Source organism: Mauremys mutica, chromosome 7 (assembly GCF_020497125.1).
Source record: "Mauremys mutica isolate MM-2020 ecotype Southern chromosome 7, ASM2049712v1, whole genome shotgun sequence".
Taxonomy (NCBI): Eukaryota; Metazoa; Chordata; order Testudines; family Geoemydidae; genus Mauremys; species Mauremys mutica.
In genome coordinates this window covers 62,891,480-62,911,650 of record NC_059078.1, presented here as the reverse complement: position 1 = coordinate 62,911,650, position 20,171 = coordinate 62,891,480, and the positions used below count along the sequence as shown (strand labels likewise).

The window sequence follows — 20,171 nt, the reverse complement described above, 5'->3', positions numbered from 1 at the left end:
TTCTTGCTAACCCATCCACTTTACTGTTAAAAAGGGCTTCCACTGACGAGTCTGCACTTTGATGACCTTTAACATATCCTACTAACAATTGATTAGGGTTAGCAGTGACCCACTGGTGCACATCCTCCCAGTCCTTACGATGGACCAACTCCTTCCCGTCAGCACTATGTTTAGCTGAAGCCACCACGGACAGCTAAATATAGAAGCTACTGCCGAATTGCCACCACCGCGGAAATGCACGTGCCGCCCTAAGGGCACACGGACTGCCCCCGCTGTCCGCGGCGGCAATTCGGTGAGCTGCTTGGGGACAAAACGACAGGGACTAACGCCTCTTGCAGATTGCCGCCCCAAGCACCAGCTTGGAATGCTGGTGCCTGGAGCTGGCCCTGTGTTCAAAGTTATGAACATTGGCTGTATAATTGCTTGATTTCTAAGTAGCCTTAGTTAAAACATTTGGTCACTTCTTGGGAAAGGAATGTGCAAATTAAGTGCTCAGTCCAGAAGCACTTAACAGACAAAAGAGCTTGGAAGGCTCCAATCCACATAAGAAGTCTTCCTGGAGACATACAAGATACCATGTGTAAATTGGCTTCTGCCTGTAAAGACTGAGTCATGCATGGACATGTGACTTGCCCAGGTGACTCCAGAACTCCATCTTGGAGCTGGACTTTGCATAGGAGTGAGGAAGGGGGTCTCCACCCACAAGAGAGAGTCTATTTAAACCCGTGAGAGATCCCTCCATTTTGTCTTCAGCTGGCTAAAGAAGGAGCCTCCACCCTCCCAGGATACTTAAAGGAAACTGGAACAAAGGACAGTAACTACAGGGACGGGGTGAGATTAGCCTGTAAAAGGGAGCATTCTGGAACTGGTGAGGATCCTATCTGTATTTAGTTTGATTAGACATAGATTTGCACATTTTATTTTATTTTGCTTGGTAACTTACTTTGTTCTGTCTGTTACTACTTGGAACCACTTGGCTCCTACTTTCTGTATTTAATAAAATCACTTTTTACTTATTAATTAACTCAGAGTATGTATTAATACCTGGGAGAGCAAACAGCTGTGCATCTCTCTCTATCAGTGTTATAGAGGGCGACCAATTTATGAGTTTACCCTGCATAAGCTTTATACAGGGTAAAATGGATTTATTTGGGTTTAGACCCCATTGGGAGTTGGGCATCTGGGTGCTAAAGACAAGCACACTTCTGTGAGCTGTTTTCAGGTAAACCTGCAGCTTTGGGGCAGGTAATTCAGACTCTGGGTCTTTGTTGAAGTAGACAAGAGTGTCTGGCTCAGCAAGACAGGGTGCTGAAGTCCTGAGCTGGCAGGGAAAACAGGAGCAGAGGTAGTCTTGGCACATTGGTTGGTAGCTCCCAAGGGGGTTTCTGTGATCCAACCCATCACAGGAGCAAAATTTTGCTCAGTAGGGGACAGCTTTTTGCTTAGGTACGCCACAGGATGTCTTTTACCCACCCCTTGTGCATTAGCACTGCGCCCAGTTTAATATTGGAAGCATTTGTACATAGCAAAAAAGGCTTTTTAAAATCTGGGCAGGCCAAAACAGGCTTTTTGGCCAAAGCGCTCTTTATGCTTTGAAATTCCTTTTTGCAGGCCTTCGTTCATTGCACCCGGTTTGGCTTCTTCTTTTTGGTTAGGTTTGTGATGGGAGCAACAATGTTACTGAATTCCTTTACAAACCTCCTGTAGTAGTTGGCCAGACCAATGAACAATTGGACCTGCTTCTTAGTTCTAGGAGAAGGCCAGTTTTTAATGGCCTCCACCTTTAAAGGCTCTGGGCGGAGCTGCCCATTGCCCACCCTGTGCCCCAGGGAGGTTACCTTAGCAGCTCCCATTCTGCGCTTAGAAATGTTAACAGTAAGATTGGCCTCCCTGAGCCGGTGCAACACAACCCCTATGTGATTTAGGTGATCTTTCTACGAATTGCTGAATGTGGCTAGGTTGTTTATATAGGCCCTTGCAAAAGATTTTAGTCCCCGTAGGACCTCATTTATAAGTCTTACGAAAGTAGCCTCTGAATTGTGCATACCAAAGGGCAACACTGTGACCTCATACAGGCCCGATTTGACTATGAAAGCAGATTTTACTTGGGCATCAGTATTCAGGGGTATTTGCTAGTACCCCCATGTCAGGTCCAGGGTGCTTATAAACTTGCCCGCCCCCCCAGTGTATCTAACAGATTCTCTATTCTGGGTGTTGGGTAAGGGTTGGGCTGAGTGATAGCTTTTAGCTTTCTGTAATCCACACACAATTTTATGGTTTTAGCTTTTTTGGCACCATCACAATGGGAGAGGCCCAAGGGCTCATGAATTGGGTAATTACTCCTATTGTCAACATGCTTTTCACCTTTTCCTGGATTTGTTTTCACATCTTTCCTTTGGCCCTGTAAGCTTTGCTAGGAGCAGTGAGCCCTGGCCTGTTGGAGAATGTTTGCTTGTAGTGTTTTAACAGCATTAGCAGTTCCTTTCTTTGAGGGAGGTTAAACCCTCCCCCATCTTAATACTCTCAAGAGGCATTTCCTCCTGGCTTTCAGCAACCATGTCAATTAAAGGGACAGACACTGCCTCTTTCTTAGCAGGACAGATTATGTTGACATTTACCTCCCTCACATGGTAAGCCTTCATTTTGTTCACATGCACTGACTGCACACCTCCCCGACCCTGGGGTTTCCTTACATCATAGGTAACCTCATTCATTTTTTCCACTACCTTTACGGGTCTAGTTCAAACATCTTTTATTTTCTTCTTCCGGACAGGCTTTAGCACCAACACTACATTCCCTATTTTAAATGCTTTTTCCTTAGCATCTTTGTTATACCAGACTTTTTGAGTATTCTGGCTTTTTTTTAGATTTTGCTTAACCAACTTTATTATCTTTTGCAAACTTTCCTTGAACTGAGCCACATATTCAGCCACTGGCTGCGCTGTCTTCTTCACATTACCGTCCCACGAGTTACGAACCGAATTTAGGGGCCCCCAGAACCTGCCTCCCATAGAGCAGTTCAAAGGGAGCAAACCCAGTAGACTCTTGGGGCACACTCCTGTGTACATATAATAGATACGGCAGCATAACATTTTAGTTATTCTGGCATCTATTCACATACTTTTTAAACATAGACTTTAGGGTTTTATTGAACCTTTTCACTAGACCGTTAGTTTGGGAGTGGTAGGGAGCAGCTTTTAGGTGCTTCACCCCACATAATTTCCACAACTGCTTGAAAACCACAGACAAAGTTAGACCCACAGTCAGACAATATTTCCTTGGGAAAATCCACTCTGCTAAAAATAGAGAACAAGGCCATTGCCACTGTCTTTGCCTTAATATTAGCCAAGGCTACAGCCTCAGGATATCTGGTAGCAAAATTTACCAACACCAGGATGCATTTCTTCCCATTTTTGGAAGGTTTGGGAGTGGCCCCACAATATTCACAGCCACTTTGGCAAAAGCCTCCCCAATAATGGGCAGAGGCTGGAGGGGCACCTTGCTAGGCCCCCTTAATCCCTTACGCTTTTGGTACAGTTCGCAGCTCCTGCAATACTCTCTCACTGACCTAAAGAGGTGAGGCCAGTAGAAATTTTGCTTTAGCCTGTTACACGTTTTGCCTATACCCAGATGTTCTGCAAATGGACCATCATGAGCCAACTTTAACAAAACATTGCCGTAACTCATAGGTACCACAAGTTGTTTGCAAACTGCTGTTTGGGGAGTCTTCCTTCCCTTAGGAGGCTTCCTATACAACAGTTCATCCTGCATGAAAAACCTGCCTTTCTCTTTACTGGCTGGGACCTGCCTCTGAGCATTATTTCTGGCTCTTTCTAGTGACATATCACTTTGCTGATGATGAATCCCTGCTGGGTTTTGTTCGAATTTAGAACCATTTTGGGTATTTTAGACAAAGCCTTGCCTGATTTATCTTGAGACACACTCTGTCTGTTTGCAGTCCCCCTCACTGCCATCAGTCAGGGTATTTGCCACAGAGCTGCACTCTCTCTGTGACCTGGTCACCACATTAGCTCAGCCAGGCACCTGCAGTATGTTATTTTCTACCAAAACATCAGTCGGAATTAAATTCCGGACAGCAGCCTTTACGTTCCCTTCAAAGCCATTCCACTTGAGGTGGATTTTAGCTCTCGGCAGGTTCACAGAGTATTTAGATAGTGCCACTATTGTTACATACTCCCCCGGCAACATGTTCTTTGGCTTTACCAGATATCCCTTAACTATAGTCACATTAGAGCCAGTATCTTGCCATCCTATGCATTTAGCACCATTGATCTTTGCCTTCTTAATAAACCCCTCACTTCCTTGCCATGCCTTAGCGCTGACGTAATTGGTGAGCTCATCACCTCCTCCCATACTATTGGAGACGATGGGGTTGGCATTAGCCACTGATTTGCTTGCACCTGGACTTACAGTGGTGCTGTTGTGGCTTGGTTCAGCCTGGGTGCTCAGGGTAATGGAGTTGGCATTTACTGTAGCTTTTGGGGTTGCTGGTTTTGGGCTGCCCTTCAGGGTCGGGCAATCTGGTCTCATGTGGCCAAGCATACCACAGTGATAGCATTTAACCTGTTTATTCTTGGGGTGAGAGTTTCTATCCTCTGGGCCCCCATGAGCAACTTTATAGGAGTCAGGGCCAGGTTTACCATTAAATCCTTCACTCCTCTTGAACTGGGGAGAATGGTGATTAGTTTCCCCCAGGGGTTTATACCCTTCCCGAGCCCTGTTTTGGGTATGGGCATCCGCAATCTCTGCAGCCCGTAGGACTGACTCAGGGTTCCTATCACACACAGCTGCTCTCACATGGTCAGGCACAATGTCTAGGAACTGTTCCAAAGTTATTAAATCCATCAGTTTTTCAAAACTCCCATGCGCCTTGGCTTTCATAGCCCACTTTTTAACAAAACCCATCACCTTATGAGCACATTCTACAAAAGTACAATCATTAGACATCTCAAACTTTCTAAACTTAATTCTTTAAGAATCAGGAGTAACCTTGAACCGCCTTAACACAGAATCTTTAAACCGCCCATAATCCAAGGCTTCTTGTTCCCCCAATTCATTAAATACCTCCCTGGCTTTTCCAGTCAGTCTGGTCAGCAGGACAGGCATTCACTGATCATCAGAGATCTGCTACAGATTGCAGAGGCGTTCAAAGGTAGACAAAAACTCCTCTATATCCTCAGTATCGTTGTAGATGGGACACATCCTTTCCCAGGTTTTCTCATGGCGGTGGGGAAGTGGAGTACCAGGTGGTGATGACTTTCTTTGCTCTTCCATTACTTGGAGCTGAACTTTGGCCATCTCCTGTTCTATCTTGCGAGTCTTCTGTTTAGCAGCCAGCAGTTTCAGACGCCCCTTACGAGCTTTTTCTTCTCTCTCAGCAGCTTCTTTTTCTAATTCAGCTACTTTTTGCTTTTCCAGCAATTGAAGATTTGCTAGTTTCTGTTCGTAATCCAGTTGCAGTTTATTTGCTGCCTTTTTCATTCTAATTGCTTCTGCAGTTTCTGTGGTATTAGGTAAGGGCTGTGCTTCTGCCTCCTGATTACTGGCCATTACCAGATCTTTCAGTTCTTGATTTGTAGCTTTCTTTCTAAAGCTTACCCCCTTTTCTGAACACAAATCTTCCAGGGCTTTTTTGTCAAGACCCTCATATGCTCTTTGCTCATCCATTGCAACTGCTCTTTAACCAACCAAACTCTCAATACCAAAATTCAAATTTGGATAGCGTGAGGTTCTGACCCAAAGCTTAATTGACCTGGTTCTGTGGATCCTGCCGACTACGCCACTGTGACGGTGCTGCCCATGGGAGCCAACTGAGGTCACTCGATTAGACTGAACTGCAAACAAAACGGGGCAGACAAACCCCCGAAGCTGGTGGTTATTCTAATACTTAGATTTACCAAGCCAGCACAGCACAGCTTCTACAGTGCCTCACTGGTTACTTAGGCCTGGTCTACACTACGATTTTAGGTCAAATTTAGAAGCGTTACCTCGATTTAAGCCTGGACCTGTCCACACGATGAATCCCTTTTTTTTTACTTAAAGGGCTCTTTAAATCTATTTCTTTACTCCACCTCCGACAAGGGGATAAGTGCTGAAATCAGCCTTGCCGGGTCGAATTTGGGGTAGTGTGGACGCAATTTGATGGTACTGGCCTCCAGGAACTATCCCAGAGTGCTCCATTGTGACCGCTCTGGAGAGCACTCTCAACTCAGATGCACTGGCCAGGTAGACAAGAAAAGGCCCACAAACTTTTGAATCTCATTTCCTGTTTAGCCAGCGTGGCGATCTGCAGGTGAGTGCAGATCTCATCAGCAGAGGTGACCATGATGGAGTCCCAGGATTGCAAAAGAGCCCCAGCATGGACTGAACAGGAGGTATGGGATCTGCTCGCCATATGGGGAGACGAATCCGTGCTAGCTGAACTCCGTTGCAGTAAACGAAATGCCAAAACATTAGAAAAAGTCTCAAAGGGCCTGAAGGACAGAGGCCATAACAGGGACGCACAGTAGTGCCACGTGAAAATTAAGGGGCTAAGGCAAGCCTACCACAAAACCAGAGAGGCAAACGGAAGGTCCGGGCAGAGCCGCAGACATGCCGCTTCTATGCTGAGCTGCATGCCATGCTAGGGGGTGCAGCCACCACTACCCCAACCCTGTGCTTTGACTCCATCAAGGGAGAATCACGCAACAAGGAAGTGGGTTTTGGGGACGAGGAAGATGATGACGAAGAGATTGAAGATAGCTCACAGTAAGGAAGCGGAGAAACCAGTTTCCCCAACAGCCAAGATATATTTTTTCACCCTGGACCTGGAGCCAGTACCCTCCGAACCCACCCGAGGCGTGCTCCCGGACCCTGTAGGCGGAGAAGGAACCTCTGGTGAGTGTACCTTTGTAAATATTACACATTGTTTAAAAGCAAGTGTGTTTAATGATTAATCTGCCCTGGCATTTACGGACAGTACAGCTACTGCAAAAGTCTGTTAACATGTATGGGGATGGAGCAGAAATCCTGGTGTTTGCTTGCATTCAGACATCCTTTCTTTATCTCTCTGTGTTATCCTCAGGAGAGTGATATCATTCCTGGTCACCTGGTTGAAATAGGGTGCTTTTATTAAGGGGACATTCAGAGGTGCCCGTTCCTGCTTGGACGTTTGGCTGTGGCTGAACAGAAATGTTCCCCACTGTTAGCCATGCGGTGGGGGGAGGAGTGAAGTGATCATCCCAGAGAATAGCGTGTGTGGGGGGGGTTATTTGGGTTTGTGCTGCACGCTAACCCGCAAACCACAGCCCCTCCTTTTAAATTGCAAACCCATTTTAAATGGCCAACCCAACGGCTGCTTGGTATGGGAAATGAGGGCCCTGCTGTTTGAAACCATTCCCACGTGTTATGAAGGTTAAAGAAGCCAAAAGACTGTGGCTTACCATGGCTGCCTGCAAGCCAAATTCTGTTGCCTGGCCCTGCGTAAGTGTTCTCGCACACGACACTGGCAGGCCCTCAATATAAGAGGCAAAATTCTACCTTGTAACGAAAGCACATGTGCTATGTAATGTGAATAGCAAGGTTTAATGGGAAAGAGTGATCCTATTGTTCTCTAAAATGTGTCTTTTTCACTACCAATCTCCCTTTTCCCCCCCACCAGCTGCAAATGTTTCTCCTTCGCAGAGGCTAGTGAAGATTAGAAGGCAAAAAAAAAAAAACGCACTCGGGATGAGATGTTCTCAGAGCTACTGCTGTCCTCCCACACTGACAGAGCACAGCAGAATGTGTGCAGGCAGACAATGTCAGAGTGCAGGAAAGCGCAATATGAACGTGAGGAGAGGTGGTGGGCTGAAGAGAGTAAGTGGTGGGCTGAAGATGATAGGTGGCATCAGTTTGCTGACAGAAGGCAAGAGTCAATGCTCCGACTGCTGGAGCATCGAACTGATATGCTCCAGCGTATGGTTGAGATACAGGAAACGCAGCAGGAGCACAGACCGCCGCTACAGCCCCTGTGTAACCAACTGCCCTCCTGCCCAAGTTCCATAGCCTCCAGACACCCAGCCACTCCACCCCAGAGGATTGCCCAAGCAACAGAAGGCTGCCCTTCAATAAGTTTTAAAGTTTTTAAGTTCAAGTTTTAAAGTGCGGTGTGGCCTTGTCCTTCCCTCCTCCCCCACCCCACCCGGCGCTTCCCTCCGCCCCCACCCCTCCCGGGCTACCCTGGAAGTTATCCCCCTATTTGTGTGATGAATTAATAAAGAATGCATGAATGTGAAGCAACAATGACTTTATTGCCTCTGCAAGCGGTGATCAAAGGGAGGAGGGGAGGGTGTTTATCTTACAGGGAAGTAAAGTGAATCAAGGAGAAACAAACAGAACTTTCACACCGTAGCCTGGCCAGTCATGAAACTGGTTTTCAAAGCTTTTCTGATGCACAGCATGTCCTGCTGTGCTCTTCTAACCACCCTGGTGTCTGGCTGTGCATAATCAGCAGCCAGGCGATTTGCCTCAACCTCCCACCCCACCATAAGTGTCTCCCCCTTACTCTCACAGATATTGTGGAGCGTACAGCAAGCAGTAATAACAATGGGAATATTGGTTTTGCTGAGGTCTATCCGAGTCAGTAAACCGCACCAGCGAGCTTTTAAATGTCCAAAGGCACATTCTACCACCATTCTGCACTTGCTCAGCCTATAGATGAATAGCTCTTGACTACTGTCCAGGCTGCCTGTGTACGGCTTCATGAGCCATGGCATTAAGGGGTAGGCTGGGTCCCCAAGGATAACTATAGGCATTTCAACATCTCCAACGGTTATTTTCTGGTCTGGGAAGAAAGTCCCTCCCTGCAGCTTTTGAAACAGACCAGAGTTCCTGAAGCCGCGAGCGTCATGTGCCTTTCCTGGCCATCCCACATTGATGTTGGTGAAACATCCCTTGTGATCCACCAGTGCTTGCAGCATCATTTAAAAATACCCCTTGTGGTTTATGTACTTGCTGGCTTGGTGCTCATAATTGCCGTGGTGATCTGAGCAGGCTCCATGATCTCAGTGCTATGGCATCTGGGCTGAAAAAAGGTGCAAAACGATTGTCTGCTCTGATGGAGAGAGGGGCGACTGATGACATGGCTTACAGGGAATTACAGTCCACAAAGAGGGTGGCTTTGCATCAAGGAGAAACACAAACAACTGTCAAACACAGAATGGCCCCCTCAAGGATCGAACTCAAAACCCTGGGCCGTTGATTTCATCGAGGGAGAAAACAAATGAATACAAAACAAATTGGGTCTATTTCTTGTTTTGATCCACTCCATCTATCTTTTACATCTTTAGGGTGGCAGCAGAGGGTGCAATTTGACTGCTAGCCATCATCATCTCCTGGGTGCTCAGCAGAAGATGCTGTATTATGACTGCTAGCCATTGTCATCTCCTGGGTGCTCAGCAGAAGGTGGGAATGACCTGGCTGAGTCATTCCCATGTCTGCCCAGGCGCCCCTGACTGACCTCACCGAGGTCGGTTAAAAGAGCACCCAGGAATACAACGATAATGGCTACCAATCACAACACACTGTCTGCTGCCAAAAGGCAATGAACTGCTCCTGTGTAGCAATGCAGTCCCATGTCTGCCAGCACCCAGGAGACTTACGGTGATGGTCAGCTGTGCGGGCTCCATGCTTGCTGTGGTATGGCGTCTGCACAGGTAACCCAGGAAAAAAGGCATGAAATTATTGTCTGCCGTTGCTTTCACGGAGAGAGGGAGGGAGAGGGGGGCTTGACGACATGTACCCAGAACCACCCCATCAGGCGACACTGTTTTTGCCCCATCAGGCACTGGGATCTCAACCCAGAATCCCAATGGGCAGCGGAGACTGTGGGAACTGTGGGATAGCTACTCACAGCGCAACGCTCGAAGTCGACGCTAGCCTCGGTACTGTGGACGCAGTCTGCCAACTTAATGCACTTAGAGCATTTTGTGTGGGGACACACACACAATCGACTGTATAAAAATGATTTCTAAAGAACTGACTTCTATAAATTCGACCTCATTTCGTAGTGTAGACATACTCTTAGAAGTTCAAACAACACAGTTCCCTTAAAGTGCCCAGCCTCAGGCCTCCGTCCAGACACACCTGTCAGATATGATGATGATTACTGAAAATCTTATCTCATCATACAAAAGAAAAAGGTTCTTCCAATCCCAAAGGATCAACCACATATCCAGGTCCAATTATAACTTAGATCTTACCCCAAATACACACTATAAGCCAATTCTTATTAACTAAGCTAGAATTTATTAAAGAAGAAAAGAGAGAGAGGGTTGGTAAAAAGATCCATATACATACAGACTTGAATTCAATTTTTGAGGTTCAGATACATAGTAGAGATGAGCTTGTAGTTGACAAAAGTCCTTTTAGAAATAGTCCATAGGTTATAGTCCAATGTCCATATTCAGGGTGACTCCAGTCAGTGACTGGGAATCTCAATCCTTATGGCTTAAGATTTCCCCTTCTTGAAACCTAAAGCAGATTTGAGATGAAGCAGGATCGTGTCCCAGGGTTCATCTCACACATTTCCAGCAGCCTTTCGGCCTGAGAAAACAGTAAGCTTAACTCCTTCTCCCAAACATCCTGGTAATTAGCACAGGGTAATTCATCCATTAAACAGTTCAGATACAGGTTACCACAATCTTCAAAGAGACACAGACAATAATACTATTTTACTTAAGTATCTTCCTAAATGTTATATATTCCTTTTTTGATCTTCGAATCAAAGCTATAGCGATAGACAAGACTTGTTTGCTTACATCACAAGACCTGAGCAAACATCTACCCTTCTACCTCTAACAATGCAGATTGCATTTTAAAGCTCTATTCATTCACAGATTTTCCTAATAAGTCTCTAAAGTTTGTCCATGGGCTAGGTCAGCCTGTGAGTTAATTAACTCTTTCTGGCCCTGTCATCTTTCAATGAGATATTATATTACACTCATAACATCACACCTCCCAATACCTCCTCCAGTGCCACCCAAGTACTCCCAGCAGCACCCTCCAACTACCCCCACCAACTCCCCCAGGTAACCCTGGGCTGGGCACCATACTCACAGCAGCCTGGGGCAAGGCAGCAAGGGGTGCACGGGGTCGTTCTGCTGTATGCAGGGAGAGTGACCTGGCTGCAATGGCAGGTCCCTGGTCAGCATGAGAGGTGTGGTTAGGCTGCTGAGAGGTAGGTGCCCAAGGGGTTGAGTACTGCAGGGAGCACCTCGGGGCAGGGGCGGCTCTAGACCCCAGCATGCCAAGCGCATGCTTGGGGTGCCATGCCGCGGGGGGGCGCTCTGCCGGTCGCCGGGAGGGCGGCAGGCGGCTCCGGTGGACCTCCCGCAGGCATCCCTGTGGAGGGTCCGCTGGTCCCGCGGCTTCGGTGGAGCATCCGCAGGCACGTCTGCGGGAGGTCCACCGGAGTCACGGGACCGGCGACCGGCAGAGCGCCCCCCGCGGCATGCCGCCGTGCTTGAGGCGGCAAAATGGCTAGAGCCGCCCCTGCCTCGGGGAGCATCTCAGGGCAGCCAGGCTCTGCAGCAGGGGCCAGCTCCAGGGGGCAGTGGCAGCTGGCGCCAGGCTTCTTCGGGGCAGAGGCAAGAGCGTGTCAGGAGCTGCCCTGAGCTGTGCTGCCCACTCTGCCTGGGGTGTGCCTGGCAACGCAGAGGCAGCCTGGCTCTGGGAGCAGGGCAGGGAGGGCTGCCGGGCAGCCAGCCAGCGCCCCGGTTCCCACAGCACGAAGAGTCAGGAGTGGGCCAGGTGGCTCTCCCCAGCTTCCGGTCCACCAGTTCCTGGTGAGAGGTGATGGTTTTTAAACTGTGGGGTGCGCCCCCAAGGGAGGTATGTGGCACAGAAATTGGTAGGGGGGGGGGGACATGACTCCATGTGCTCCTCCATATTCTACCTCTAAGGGGCGCAAATATTCTTGCTCTCCCTGGGCTCTAAACTGCTCGGTTAGGGTTAGGCTCTGTTCAAACAGCAAATCACAGCACACGGGAGAGCTCCCCAGTCATTCTGGCTTTGTAGCTGTCTCGCCCTCATTTCCATGGAAAGCAGAAACCCTGCCAGGAAGCAGCTGATACTATCCCCTTGCTGCTGGGTTGGGCATGGGAACGCCCCCTGCCTGCAGCTGCCTTTATAGAGCCCAGTGTGCTGCTGCTTGTGCCACTCTCCGGAGCTAGCATGTCCCCCATGCCCAAGGCGGCCTTCGTAGGCATGCTCTTCTTCTGCCTGTGCCCCAGGCACCAAACAGGTAAGCAGCAGAGGCCGTGCAGACTCCCTGCGGGCGGGACTGCAGAGGGCGTTCACCCAAGGACTCTTAGCTGTGTCTTTTCCCATGCAGTCCTGCGGGCCCAGGCGCTTCATGTGCCCACGAGGTGCATGTGCTTGAAGTTCCAAGAGAAGGTTAATCCCAGATTCATAATGGATTTCCAGATCATTGAGAAGGGAGCCCACTGCCACCGCCATGAGATCATGTGAGTAGCGTCTGGCTGCTGTGCCAGCCAGAGTCCGAGCTTACCCCCTCCCTGCCCCCGGTGGGCTGTGATTCAGGCTCTTTTGGTTGAGAGAACCTGCCGTAACCATGGCCATCCTCTGGCCAGGTGTCTCTGTTACCAGCAGCAGCCTTCCAGTTGTGTTACTTTTGCTCTGGGCCTGGGGAGAGACCCCAGAGAAGGGTATCTGGCCATCCTCCTTCCCTGCCTATGTCTCCCCACACCCAGCTACCACAGGGCCCAGCCTCTCTGCTTTTCCAGGGAAGTTTCACCTGGGCCGGTGTGACTCACATCTCCCTGTGGAGATGGGTGGGGTGGGGGGGGGCCTTCCTCTACCCCACTCCCAGTCACGTATCTGATTGTAGACAGGAAGGTACACAGTCTTTCCTTTGTGCTACAGGCCAGGGAGGAAACCCCTCCTTCTCTCCACTAGCCAAGCTATTCACATTGCCACTCTCCTGGCTTGCTTGGTTCACACCTTGGATGTTGCAGGAACAGGCCCGGAACTTTGTCTGAAAATATGTTCTTGTTTGCCTGGTGTAAATCTGGAGTGACTCTCCAGATCAGAATCAGGCCCATGATATTCGTCTGGCTGATAGCAAGACCCCAGTTCCAGCACAGGCCCCTCGGGCCCTGCCAGGGTACCAGGCACTGCAGGGGACCAAATGCACCTGCTTGTCTTCCAGATTAACCGTGAGGCTCGAGAGAGGCCCGAGAGAAACATGTCTCGACTTATCCAAGAAGCAAGGGAAGGATCTGCTGCATTGCTGGAAGAGGTCAGTGCTCGGAGAAATGGGCCCTGGGCCCAGTTGGCAACTGCCAGCACCTGCTCCCCAGGCTGGCCCTTCGCTGTGTGCAGTGGCAGCACTGGCCCAGATTGCGATGCTGGCTGCACAGCTGCCCGGGCCGCAGGGAGGGCAGTGGGGTCACTGCAAGCTGCTGCCAGTGTACAGAGAGCAGAGCCTGGCCTGTTTGGCTTGTCCCTCTGGGTCCCAGTGGCTGAGAGGCCCTCGGTCCTGCTCTGAAGGAGCCTCCTTCTCTTACAGGAACCTGAAGAACCCCAGGAAGCAGCACCACTGCATGAGGAGGGGGCAGCGACACAGGACCAGGGCAAAGCAATGAGCACGATGCACAGGCAAGGCCACGCTCTGGGCTCCAGGTGCAGGCCTCCCGGGGCTCCCCCTGCACGGGAACTAGCTGCGGCCACGTGAGATGAAGCAGGGAGAACTCCCCGCCCAGCTCGTGGCCCAGAGCAGGACTTGGATCCACAGCCTGTCAGCCCAGGCTGCTCCCACAGTGAGATGACAAGTGAGCGCAGCCTGGCCAGGCCAGGGTGGGGCTGGGCCAGGATATGGGACCACACACCTTGGGTTTGCCACACCTTTCCTCCCCAGTCAAGGCGTATGAGCAGGGTATCCATTATGCAGAGGGATCAGCCAGAACCTAGGGTTGCCAATTTTCTAATTGCACAAAACCGAACACCCTCGCCCGGCCCCTTTCCCTTCCCTGCCCCTTCTTTGAGGCCCTGCCCCCACTCACTCCAGCACCCCTCCCTCCATCGCTCACTTTCACTGGGCTCTGGGCAGGGGGTGTGGGCTCCTGGGTGGGGCTGGAAATGAGGGGTTCAGGTGCGGGAGGGGGCTCCAGGCTGGGCTGAGGGGTTTGGAGTGTGGGAGCAGGCTCAGGGCTGGGGCAGGGGGTTGGGTGTGGGAGGGGGTGCAGACTCCAGCTGGGGGTGTGGGCTCTGCAGTGGGGCCAGGGATGAGGGGTTTGGGGTGCAGGAGGGGGCTCTGGGTTGGGGCTGAGGGGTTTGGAGTGTGGGAAGGGCCTCAGGGCTTGGGCAGAGGGTTGAGGTGTGGGAGGGCGTGCGGGGTTGAGGTCTCTCGGAGGGAGTTTGGGTGCAGGAGTGGGTTCTGACCTGGGGCAGGAGGTTGGGTGGGGGTGCAGGGTCTGGGAGGGAGTTAGGGTGTGGGAGGAGGTTCCAACCTGGGGCAGGGGGTTTGGTGTGTGGGCTCTGGCTGGGTGGCGCTTACCTCAGGCTCCCTGCCTGCCCTGGCTCGGCATGGTTCCTGGAAGCAGTTGGCATGTCTGGCCCCTAGGCAGAGGCACAGTCAGGTGGCTCTGCGTGGTGCACGCTGCCCGTGCCTACAGGCACCTCCCCTGCAGCTCCCATTGGCCATGGTTCCCAGGGCCAATGGGAGCTGTGGAGCCGACGCTTGGGGCGGGGGCAGCACGTGGAGCTTCCCTGATTGCCCATGCACCTAGGGGCTGTAGGGACATGCTGGCCACTTCCAGAGAGCTGTGTGGAGTCAGGGCAGATAGGGAGCCTGCCTTAGCCTTGCTGTGCCACCAACCAGACTTTCAATGGCTTGGTCAGCAGTGCTGACTGGAGCCGCCTGGGTCACTTTTAGACCAGGCGTTCTGCACCATGCTCCCAGTGGCTTACGGGAAGAGTGGAAAGCTCCACCCTCGCAGTGGCTAGAGGAAAGCAAAGCCCCTGTCCACGCTCTTTCCCAGAGATTGAAAGCTGATAAAGTTTAGGGCTCTTTCCTTTGGACAGGAACAATCTCAGACTGCCCTTATGTCTGCAGGCACCGTAGAAGTTAAACTGTAAACCCGCTTCCCCCTTTCAGACTCGCTTTTCCGCCCCGCAGCCCCGCAGCAGGATCAGTTACAGTTACACCTGACTTAACACTGCCAGGTTCGAGGCCATGCCATGCCACTGTGCCCAGCCTGTGCTGCTCAGCCCAACCCCACTGCAGTTGTGACACCTCGGGAAGATAGCTGCATTATTTCTTGTTTGTGCTGTTGGCACCATATTGGCCCCAGGATATGACAGAGACAAGGTGGCGGAGGTGATCTCTTTTATTGGGCCAGCTTCTGTAGGTGAGAGAGACAAGCTTTTTGAGCCACACTTAGCTCTTCTTCAGGTGTGGAGAATGATGTCCTACAACACTTGCGAAGCCCTTATGAGTCACAGTCTGTCCCCGCCTTAGTTTCCTTCCCCAGGCCTGAGGATAGAGCTCTGTGAAGCTTGACAGCTTGTCCCTTCCCCCACCACCAGAGACTGGTCCAATAAACCTTCTCTCTCGGTCAGTACTTATTCTGTGTACCAGCTGTCTCCTCGCCTGCCCAAATGGCTCCAGCCCTCCACAGGAGGGTTGCGAAGGAACCAGGCAGGAAGGATAAAACAATAGCTCAGGGCCATACCTCCATCTCAAAAGGACCAGTTCTGCAGAGAGGGTGGTTAGGTTGGGTGGTTTGAAACCTCTGCCAAGGATAACATTGATGAAGCTGCTCGATTCAGTGGGAACATCCCTGTCAACAGGGGCCCTGTAGCCTCGAGCCGGTGCCAGGGCTGCGCAGCCAGCACTGAGGAGAGAGAGAGCTGTTAATGGTGCCACTGGCAGACGGAGGGGGCACTGGTCGGCTTGGCTGGGAGCTGACAGACACAGAGTCCGGGGGCAGCAAGGCTGACCCAGAGACTGACGGACGGAGAGCCAGGCGCTGCAGGGGTAACTTGGTGCCCAGAGAGAACAGGGATGGAGGAGAGTGCCCAGCATAGGGAAGGCACTAGAGGAATGGGTCTCAGTTGTTTTTAAACCTACCTTGCTAAGCTCTAATCACTGTTTGGGAAATAAATCACACTAGGTTTTGGAGTCTGTCATCACTGCAAACTTCCTGAGCGCAGGCTCCTGGGGGAGCAGGCAGACAGGGTCCAGTCCTGGCTGGAGCTACTCGGGGTTACGGGCGGTGACCTGGGAGTTGTCATCCAGGGAGCCAGTGGGCGAGCAACTGGGTGGCAGGAACCCACCCCAAAGAGAAATGGAGCCATAGCTGGATGAGAGTGTTCAGGGACTGCAGTCCCCCTGCTTGGATCACACCCCCGAGTCTCACACTGGAGAACTTAGCAGACACTGGTTCCCTGGCTGGCCCCAGCCAGGGATGGAGATGAATTGGATTGAAATTTCCCCTATTTGCAGGAACTACTCGGCAAACTCACAATGCAAGAGACACTGAGCCACCTTGTGGCCTTGCCGTGCCACTGCACAGCACACGGGCTCCAAGCCCCCTTGCTTGGGAAATGCCTCATTAATGCCGTGATATTAATCACTCAGTGGTGCAACCTCCTCTGGAACTTGGTGGGCAGGGCTGGGAGGGACCAGGGAAGGGCAGCGAGGGTGATCAGGGCCTGGAAAAAAACCCTGATCATCCTCACTGATTGAAAAGCTGGGCTTGTTACCAAGAGAGGAGACCAAGGAGAGGGATGTGATAAAAGTATATCAAATAATCGGTGGGACCCAGAAGGAAGGTCAGGGTGTCTGTTCTCCCTGTCTCTTCACACCACAACAAGGGGACATTTAACAGCTCTGAAAGGTGGGAAATTCTGAACTAATGGTTCTTCACACAGTGGGTAGTTAGCCTGTGGGACTCACTGCCACAGGATTTTGTTGCGGCCAAAAACATAGCACGAGTCAAAGCCAGATTGGGCATTTATATGGAGACCAAACCTAGCCAGAATGAGTGTGACAGGGCACCCTCTGCTCCCGTCTTCTTGGCTTCACACACAGGCTGCTCAGGGACCTTCCTTTTGTAGCTCCCAGCGTCTGGTTTGTTTCCAGTGCTTTGCCTCCCCACCTTTTCCATACTTCTGTAGCCAGGCTGTTTCTGGAGAGATTAGGTGTAACTACCCCTTCTCCCAAGGGCTGGGGGTGGGAAGTTGTCTCTCCACACAGCTGGATCCCTTTATCCAGCCCAGGTAGTCTTTCCCTTTGGGCATCCTTCCTGTGCTTTGGGCTGGTGTGAGGTTGGGGTCAGAGGGAAGCCCAGGGCTGGCCTCGCTCGGCATGGGGCTGCAGGCAGGGAAGATGGCGCTCTCAGCAGAACAAAGAGCTCCTGGCATCACTCACTTTTCCTGGCCCCGAATCACCATTGGGGGCAATGGAGCATGGTGCGGGGAGGGGGTCAGTCCCTGGGGCGAGGGGCCAGCCAGGGGCAATGGGGCATGGTAGGGCAGAGGCGGCCCTGCCCAGCCCAGCGTGAGGGCACTATTAACAAACCAGCAGTTGCCAGACGCAGTGTCCTGCCCAGCCCTGTGCTGCCAGCGTGCCCCTTCCCCTCGGGGGCGGGCCCATGCCATGCCATGCCACACAGCCCCCCACCTTGACTCCCAGAGCCCCCGCCCAACCCTCCCATAAATGCACAGCGCCCTGCACACCAGCACCCTGCCCAGCACCCCCCTGCCCACAGCCCCACCACAACTGCCCAGCACCCCCCACAGAACCACACTCCCTCGTGCTTCAACACACACAGATCTTCCCCACCCCCTCACAGCCCAGCACCCCCCCAGACCATTCAGAGACCCACTCCCCCATGCCCTGCCTCCCGGCTGCACTCACCAGCCTTGCTGGGAAGTGACTGCGTCTGCCGGGCTGAGCTGGCAGCGCAGCCAGGGCTTGTCCCGGGGTGGGGAATCGCTCCGGCCCCTCTGGAGTGGCGCAATCAGCCAGGGCCTGCCCCGGCCAGGCTCCCTCAGGACACACTTGCCTGGAGGGGCCAAGCCAAGCCCCCAGCACTATTCTGCTCCCCCCCACTCTGACTGCTGAGATTGGCCAGGCTTCTGCACCAGTCCCAGGCAGTTCAGCTCCAGGGAGACAGGTGGGGACTCACAAAGCAGAGACTGCCTGGAGCCAGAGATGCACTGGGGTCCAGCCAGGACGCAGAGAGAAGTGCTTGGCTGACCGGCGGCAGGCCAAGAGGAGCAAGTAATGGGCGGGGAGGAGCCAGCGGGCTGGTGGGGTCTTGCACAGTGCAAGCGGAGCAGGCCGGGGCCCCTTCTGAGCATGGGCCCGGCTCCATGGCACCACCGCCCCATTGTAAACCCGGCACTGGGTGTCAGCGCCTGCCTGAGGGGCAGGGCAGCGGGGATTCGCCCCTCAGGGAATGTAGCTGACACACTGGGATAGATGGTGCATGAACACCCCAGCCTGGCGGGTTCGCTGAAGGACTCCCAGGTACTCCAGTGTCACTGCACTGGGCTGGTTGGGAGGGAAACCAAGGCAAAGTTTATTCACAAAGAGCAGAGATGTGAGTGATACCAAGCCAGCACAGACGAGCCAGGGCTGGTCCCCACCAAACCAAACCCCACCTGCTTTCTGGTGATGAAAATGTCACTGGAGCCAGTTACACTCTTTGCTTAACCTGTTTTCTTACTCACATCAAGGTACTGGCATCTCCAGCCCTGCAGACAAGGGGACCCGACTTTCAAAAGGCTCTCAGTGTGCTGCATCCTGTGGTCCCTTGGCGCCAGATGCTTTTTGTTTTCTGCTTGTATTTCCCAAGCCTCGCTGATCTGTCCCAGAGGCAAGCTGACCCGTGGCTCTTCCATCCCCTGCATGTTCATATGGATACGGGCTTCCATTGCTTTGACTCCGTACTGCTCCGCTTCATTGGAGACAGGTCGACAGCCGCCTTCCACCCCGACTGGGGGAAGCCTGCGCTTCCCCGCGTTTGGGCACCAACTTTAAAGCAGCCCACCAGCAAGCGACTGTAATTCCGCCCAGGGTGTTAACACATTTCACAAGGACATTCATCCCTGGCACGTCACCAGCTTTCATGAAAGCCCTGCCTCACTCCTCTCCTACCGGACACAACTGGCTGATTCTTTGGGGTTCAGGCCCTCTGTTCTCCCCTGGGATGGCTGTGAGACATTCCACTCCATATGTTTTATGGAAATATGCTTATGAGTGTGAATATTCTTTCTGCAAAAGGTCTCTTGTAAGGTATCATACCAAAGGTTATAAACTACTGAAATATTCCTCCTATTTGTATGCATTGTGACAAAGTTCCTCCTCTACCTTGGTGGGTCCTGTGCTTATTGGCAGATTTGCTCACCTCAGTGATCTTCCCCTCTGGTGGAACCCACAGTCTGGGTCAACTCCTCCTGTGTCTGATCAGGAGTGGGGAGGTTTGGGGGGAACCCGGGCCCACCCTCTATTCCGGGTTCCAGCCCAGGGCCCTGTGGATCGCAGCTGTCTATAGTGCCTCCTGTAACAGCTACATGACAACTACAACTCCCTGGGCTACTTCCCCATGGCCTCCTCCAAACACCTTCGTTATCCTCACCACAGGACCTTCCTCCTGGTGTCTGATAACACTTGTACTCACTCCTTAGTCCTCCAGCAGCACACCCTCTCACTCTCAGCTCCTTACACCTCTTGCTCCCAGCTCCTCAGATGCACACCACAAACTGAAGTGAGCTCCTTTTTAAACCCAGGTGCCCTGATTAGCCTGCCTTGATTGGCTGCAGGTGTTCTAACCAGCCTGTCTGCCTTAATTGGTTCTAGCAGGTTCCTGATTACTCTAGTGCAGCCCCTGCTCTGGTCACTCAGGGAACAGAAAACTACTCATCCAGTGACCAGTATATTTGCCCTGTACCAGACTCCTGTACCCCACTGGTCTGGGTCTGTCAACATGTATCATTCTTGTATCTGAAGCTAGAAATATAAAGTATAATGCTAAGGTCCTATTGTAATTATGCAAAGTATGGTTTAGAATCTTGATGGCTCCCGTTGACTAGGGCAACTAGTTGTAAATGGTTTATTTACCTGCAAGCCTTCCTGGGTACCTGTGGGCCAACCAGGAAGA

The 20,171-nt window shown here is 51.8% G+C and overlaps 1 protein-coding gene across 1 annotated transcript; it reads left to right on the top strand.

The window, feature by feature from the left end:
* The first annotated feature begins 11,917 nt into the window (after positions 1-11,917).
* Positions 11,918-19,456, top strand: LOC123373734 (interleukin-8-like). Its single transcript, XM_045022836.1, has 5 exons — positions 11,918-12,283; positions 12,374-12,506; positions 13,211-13,300; positions 13,571-13,659; positions 18,748-19,456. Exons 1-4 carry the CDS (start codon positions 12,214-12,216, stop codon positions 13,644-13,646), a joined length of 369 nt encoding a protein of 122 aa, XP_044878771.1. The 5' UTR covers positions 11,918-12,213; the 3' UTR covers positions 13,647-13,659; positions 18,748-19,456.
* The last annotated feature ends 715 nt before the right edge of the window (positions 19,457-20,171 follow it).

What these genes read in the sequence shown, in the direction of transcription:
- LOC123373734 (XM_045022836.1), top strand. Translation starts at nt 12,214, where the DNA reads ATGTCCCCCATGCCCAAGGCGGCCTTCGTAGGCATGCTCTTCTTCTGC. An exon ending in TGCCACCGCCATGAGATCAT is followed by an intron (nt 12,507 to 13,210) that starts GTGAGTAGCGTC and finishes CTTGTCTTCCAG; the next exon opens with ATTAACCGTGAGGCTCGAGA. An exon ending in CTGCTGCATTGCTGGAAGAG is followed by an intron (nt 13,301 to 13,570) that starts GTCAGTGCTCGG and finishes CTTCTCTTACAG; the next exon opens with GAACCTGAAGAACCCCAGGA.